This window comes from Brachycentrus maculatus, unplaced genomic scaffold (assembly GCF_059751285.1).
Source record: "Brachycentrus maculatus isolate JH-2025_06_01 unplaced genomic scaffold, ASM5975128v1 h1tg000349l, whole genome shotgun sequence".
Lineage (NCBI taxonomy): Eukaryota > Metazoa > Arthropoda > Insecta > Trichoptera > Brachycentridae > Brachycentrus > Brachycentrus maculatus.
The window spans coordinates 26,469-33,117 of record NW_028281098.1 but is presented as its reverse complement, the minus strand read 5'-3'; the positions used below and the strand labels follow the sequence as shown (position 1 = coordinate 33,117).

The following is a 6,649-nucleotide window of genomic DNA, read 5'->3' as shown; positions in this document are numbered from 1 at the left end:
TGAGTGACACATTTTTTAAAAATAATTTCAATTTTCAAAGCAAATGAAATAGTTAATTTATATAATAATGATCGAAACATGTTTTGTTCTGTATTTCTTTTATTGTTCGAGAATTAACCCCGAGTTGAAATTTACGGAGAAACGTTAAAATTGTTCCCGTATAAAATATATGAACCTAAATCATGTCCAAGTTTTTTTTTTCGTTTATGTATTTGATACAATTACTAATTTGGTAATTTTTATCACTGAAACGACCCAGAGAAAAAGATAAAGAAAGTTAAGTCTTCATCTTCTTCTTCATGTACGCCTTGTGGCCTGTTTTTAAAAGGGGTTAGCCTTCTGCGATGTCGATTCCCAGCTATCGACCCATCTCTTTGGTAGTCTGCCCAGGAGTCGTCTACCGTGGGGTTGGCCGTACAGTGCGATGTGGGGGAGTCCGGGTGGTTCCGTTCTCCTCACATGCGCATACCATTGTCTCCTTCGTAGCCTTCCTCACCTAACGACATCTTCGTTCTCCTTGATCCAGGCGTTTCTTATTCTATCTCGAAGACTCAAAAAAGAAAGAAGAAAGGTAAGTACTTCTCATATATTTTTTACGATGGCCTGCGGTAAAATTATTTTCTATGGATAACAAAATTTGACACTGACAGCTAGAGCTCGCGTCACGAAATTCTGAGTCAGTCAAGAAAACTGATAATAAATATTAAAAAATGGTAAGTAATGCGTGACCAATGTTTTATGCGCTATTATAAAGACATATCGTTTTAATTTTATATTTATCTTGCAGGCTACAGAAATAGAAGATACTTTAAAAAGGATTCACGCCCACAAAGGAGTAGTCGGCACAATAATCGTGAATTCCGAAGGTTTGTTCAATATATTAATATTGTTTTTTCGCGTTGCTACGCAACTTTTCTTCTTTTTATCCTTTATTGGAGTATCCCAATCGATTAATTCAAATTGAGATATTGGAAAAATGGAGAAACTTCGTTAAAGAAAGAAAAGATGCTTATTTTTGTTGTCAATGCTGTGATTTTAGGCTATTTTTTTTACAACCTTATTGAATATTATGAAAAAGGTGAGTTTTTTGATATTGTCATCTTAATGTGAATCAATTTTTGTAATAAATTTGTATTTAGTTATTATTTTTATCAATTTTAACTACATTCCTTTATTTGTTCTTACTAGCCAAACTAGGCTATCTTTGCAAAAAAAGTATAAGGTGATTTTCATGCCCCAAACAAAACTTCTTTGAGCGCATGGACAAAACTTATCATCAAAACAAAATTGGTGCCAAAGAAATATGGACAAATTTATAGATTATTTCTTGATGAATGCCTTACTAAGCAAAACCTTTGACGGGACATGTTGTCGGGAATAGGGAAGGATGCAAAGAGAACAAAGATTAACTTTTCAATTGAGTTTATTTAATAACAATATACGTGTTTTTCTAATCGACCGACCACTGTCGTAGATCCTCTTATTCACTCTGCGCCACTCTCTTGCGCACCTCTGCTTGCTTACATCCGACGCCCACAGATGGCGGTATACAATGTTTTCATTGCTTAAATCTAACAGGACATTTTATATCCTGGACTTTATATTACAGATAATACAATATTTTTTAAATATAAAACTTCATCTTCTTTAAACCCTTATCCGCACTCGATGGTGCATAGGGCACTGCACCATATAATCACAGTGTTATCTTGATCGTTAACACATGAAGGCAAGGTGATCAGCTTCCCGCTTCAGGCACCAGTCCAGGGTAATATTAAATAAATATTGGTGAAAAAATGACTTAAATATAAATAAATACTTTGAACTATAATATTTTGAGTGTGTCAAAAATTTTGTTCACAAATGTTGGATTGATTTCACTCATTAGTTATTCATATAAAAAAATTATATCAACATCTTAACATAGATGAAGAAGTCTAGTTGAGGTGGGAATATGGAAGTTTGTGCATCACAGAGCTTTGTGAACTCGTTGCACGCGTCCTGAGTATATAGTGGATGGCACAACGGACACGCTAGGCGTTTTCTTAACACGGAATGATTAGGTGGGGACTGCAGTCATTTGGTCGTAACATAACAGGTTACGATGCGAGCATTCGTATAGTCAGTACAGCGTTCCGAGTGCTCCATCCGAAGTCGGATGCAATTAATTGGATGAAATTATCCGGAACATTGGTCTGTATGTTCCCGATAGTTGCCTAAGACAGCGTCGACATAGATTGTTTCACATTCCTATACACAGGATCAACCTGCCGATGGTTATGCCTATAGGAAGAGCTACCGCTATGTTGAACAATATCTCATTGGATATAGATATGTTCCATGTGTCTGAAGGAGTTTTCCGAAGCGGGATTCTTCTACACCTTTAGCTATAGTTCTCGCATAAATTTTATTTTAATGTATACAATATTTTTTTTTTTAGTTTGTAATGTACATGTTAATTGAAATAAATAAATTGAATTGAATTAAACTGAAATGCTCGCTGTGAACGATGTTATGACGTTACGTTACGATGAAATGCTCCGGTCAGTCCCCACCTTTTTAATGCTTTTTCTGCATATATTGTTGTAAATTTTTATAAATTTGTTGTTACAGGAATTCCTATAAAGACCTCATTGGATAACGCAACCACGGTACAATACGCGGGGCTCATCAGCCAGCTTGCAGACAAGGCGAGAAGCGTAGTTAGAGATCTGGTGAGATTTTAACCTTTTTTCACTGTGGTAAAAAATGTGCGCTTTCTGGTCGTGTCGCTCACTCCTTTCAACAACGTCATACATAAAAAAACTTGATTTTTCAGGAGATTGTTTTTAAAGTTTAAAAATATAATATAATGTATTAAAAATACATATCAAGCCACTTATTGAACATTTTACTGTGCAACAGATCTTTTTAGGTAAAACCTGAATGTTTTTTCTCCATTTGAAAAATATTTAGTAAATTAAAAAAAAAAATTAAACGATACCTTGTCTTCAAAATGCGAAAACAACACTTCCTGTAGCGGGTAAATATTAAGTGAAAAAATATGCCGGTTTTGCTGGGATATAGTACATTTTCTGGGTATTCCGAAAATATGCACAACTGAAAATTGACGATTTTTCATATATGACTTTGTTGAAAGGAGTGAGCGATGTGTACTCACTACAGATGTTAGGACAAGCGTTTTTAATTGGGAAAATTAGAATATTCATAGGCAATTGTTTACTTCAGCCTTCTTCTTGTGTCCAGTATTGAACAAAGGCCTCCTTGGACTTCCGCAGTTCTCTGTTGGATGCGACTCTCTTTCTTGAGTGAGCTTTAATACAAATATCAAGTTATTTCCTTTTCCCTTCCAGGACCCGAGCAATGACCTGACGTTCCTGCGAGTACGTAGCAAAAAACACGAAATCCTCGTAGCTCCTGATAGAGAATTCATACTGATGGTCATACAAAATCCAACAGATTAGTGAAGAATCCTGTTTGCAATACTTACAATGAATTCAGATGCCTTCAGAGGTGTTGAGATCTGCAGAAATTATATTTAAGTGGAGAAGCTTTCAAAATATTCTTAAATTATTTATTTATTATACTTTTGCGCCTTTTTTCTTTTATTAACACATTGTTGTCGGGCGGTTTTGTCATCAACCCAGACCCTAATTAGTACACCTAGTAGGGTCGTATACTAATCACAAGTAACCGCAAACCCAATTCCCATCTGTACAATGTTTTTTGGCATTTCTCGCGCTCTACCAAAAGTAAGCAAATAAAACGCTTACAAGTGTTTCCCGCTCTCTACCAACAGTATGCAAAAGACGCTTTTAAGCGTTTCCCGCAAACAACGTGTTAATGTCAGATTTACCATCTCTAAATAAAAAATTGAACACATTGTTTACGCCTTGTGCACATTTTTGTGTTAATGTTACATGATACAAAAAAACACATAACGTCTTAATGTTTTGTCATATTTGCTTTGCTGTGTAGCGGATAGGCGCAACTATAATACATAAATATTGTCTATTCTTTTGATGCAATCTAATATCATCAGATTTCTTTAACAAACTTCACCGTAATCAATGTGTTAGGATTCTTTTTGATTGTAAAAATGCAAATTATATAATTTTCATTTGAAAAATTTGCTTATTACATAATATAAAATTTTATTATTTGTTGCTCAGCATGTTTAATTATTTAGCAGATGGAACAGGGTATGTAAACTTCGCTGTAGCGCTTAAGTTACTACAACAGGGGTCTCAAGCTTTGCTATCTTAACTCTTGTGGTACAAACAACTGATGATGTAATATTTTGTGAAAAGCCATTAAAAAGTAGATGTAATATTTGACCACGTCACAAATCTCTTTTTTTTTTAATTTTTAAATTTCATCACGAATAGTACCAATTGGTTTGCGATTTAAAAAAAATATGAATTTGTTTGTCAGTAATAATAAAAATGTGATATATATACTTATTGAGTAGTTTTGTAGGTATTCACAGAACTTATGCTCCTACTGCCATATGTTTCATTTCATCGTAGAGAGGACTCCTACTAATAACTTACCAAGGTCAAGTGTCATTGTTACATGCAGAGACATCTCTGGGGATTATTATGACATACTAATATAATGCGTATATTCTCTGAACATGTTAACATAGAAGTACGGCCAGTCTTACAATGAGTTCATCCTTGAAATTCATTATGAAATTCGGGTAGAGTATTTTTTGTTGTTGTTGAAATAATGAGTTTTCATAAAAAAAAACATTGGAGATCAGAATTTGAGTTGACAAGCTTTTGTTGTTTAATTATTTAAAAAGTACCCTTTTTTAAAACTACATTATTAAAAAGTACTAATGTTTCACATTATAATTATTTTTACAAATTCTATTATTTGATAATATAAAAAAATCAAAGCAGAAATCAGATATTTTTCAGTTAACGGAATTTTCATTTTTTCATTAATTGATTCGGCAGTCACTTTGTGGTAAAACCTATCTATTTTTAATTGAAAATTTACTGAGTAAATACCACTATTTCTTAAAATCTACTGTGACACGTGATATGGTGTTTGAAAACGATTCAGAATGCATCGAAACACGTGTCACAGTAGATTTTAAGAATTAATGGTATTTCCTAAGTAAATTTTTTATTAAAAATGGAATTTATATTCCCTGGTTCTTATTTCTGCTTTGAAGTAAGGGAAAAATATCTATTAAATAAATAAATAAAAGTTTTTTTCAAGTGTTTTATTTTTTATGTTACAATTATAAAAAAAGCAATTAAAATATAGCGAATAATGTTTTTATAAGGGATGACTTTTATAGTCTAGTTTAGTTGAATAATAAATATTTTGCTACCAACATGCATATAAAATACACACATGCAGTAAGTTATAGGGACCTACTCACTGATGGCAACCGGCAAAATATTAAAATTGGTAGTTTAAAAAACTGTAATTGCGAGTACAATTTAAACAGATGTGTTAAGAGGAAAGATGAATAATATGCTGGGTAGAAAAAAGGACAATGTCGCTAAAAAGAAGAGTATTGAAGAAGGACGATAGAGGTAGCATAAGAAATTGTTTTCAACAAAGGAAATAAAATGTCCATATAAAGAAGTTCAAAGACTGACATAAATCAAAGAGGAATGAAATTTGATGCATGGACAAAAGCGCAATATAGTTATTTGGTTTTTTATTCTATTTGCACCCAGATTAGGGCACTTTAAGGATGACATTGGAAGGAAAATTTGTTGTAGAACCCTTGCCAAACTTTTCCCACCACCTGTATATACCGTATATCTTGTACAAAATTCACCACAGGCAATTCCATAGATAAAGTATGTCAGACTATAAAATGGTTGATTTCTTTAGAAACCCTGACGAGTTACCAACATAAATAAATAATATTGTTTATTTTAGGGCTGTAAGGTAGGTACCTACTATCATTAGCAAGAAATATCAATAGGTAGGTACTGTAATTGAATAAATTAATATTCTTGTATAGGAATACAGGGTTGCCGCTTATATTTAGTAGTGTCAAAATCTAATTACAGATTGTGTATGGTTCGAAAGTGTTGTCATGTATTGACAATTTGTTTTTTTAGTCTATTGTCTCAATAAACTTTCATACAAATTTTAGGTAAAAAGCGGAAGCTAACAAAACTTGGTTTATACAAATTAGCATTGTGGTGTGGGAAATTTGTAAACAGAACCTGTATATACATAATTGTATATACAAGATTGCTTATGGTTACACATCCAATATAAACCTAACTGTCGATTCTTAGAATTTTATATCAAAGGGACAAGTGGATTATAAAAAAAAACAAATATTTCCACAGTGCAAATGAATTATATCTACTGTTAGGCCAAATATATTCTTGACAAATATCACTAATTATATTTTAATCAAATACTGATTTGTATTTCTTTTATAAATCAGTGATAAATATTTTAACTTACGATAAACTTACAACATTTTGAGTGTGTCCAAATACTTGTTCACAAAATCTGGATTATCTCCAATTACAGGAGTTATTTTCATATTATTTTTGACATCTCATCAAAGATGAAGAAGAATATGGAAGTCTGGGCATTTACGGGGCTGACGACTGTCATAGGCTGGTTTAAGTGATCACTTTACACACGTGTAACATTC

The 6,649-nt window shown here is 32.7% G+C and overlaps 1 protein-coding gene across 1 annotated transcript in view; it reads left to right on the top strand.

Annotated features, from left to right (window-relative positions):
• Positions 1–3,586, top strand: part of LOC148303758 (dynein light chain roadblock-type 2-like) — a 124,871-nt gene extending 121,285 nt beyond the window's left edge. Inside the window, exons 2-4 of the mRNA XM_088269398.1 lie at positions 788–866; positions 2,614–2,714; positions 3,354–3,586. Of these exons, the coding sequence (XP_088125524.1) occupies positions 788–866; positions 2,614–2,714; positions 3,354–3,464 (291 nt within the window). The 3' untranslated portion in view covers positions 3,465–3,586. The remainder of the gene's footprint in view (positions 1–787; positions 867–2,613; positions 2,715–3,353) is intronic.
• The last annotated feature ends 3,063 nt before the right edge of the window (positions 3,587–6,649 follow it).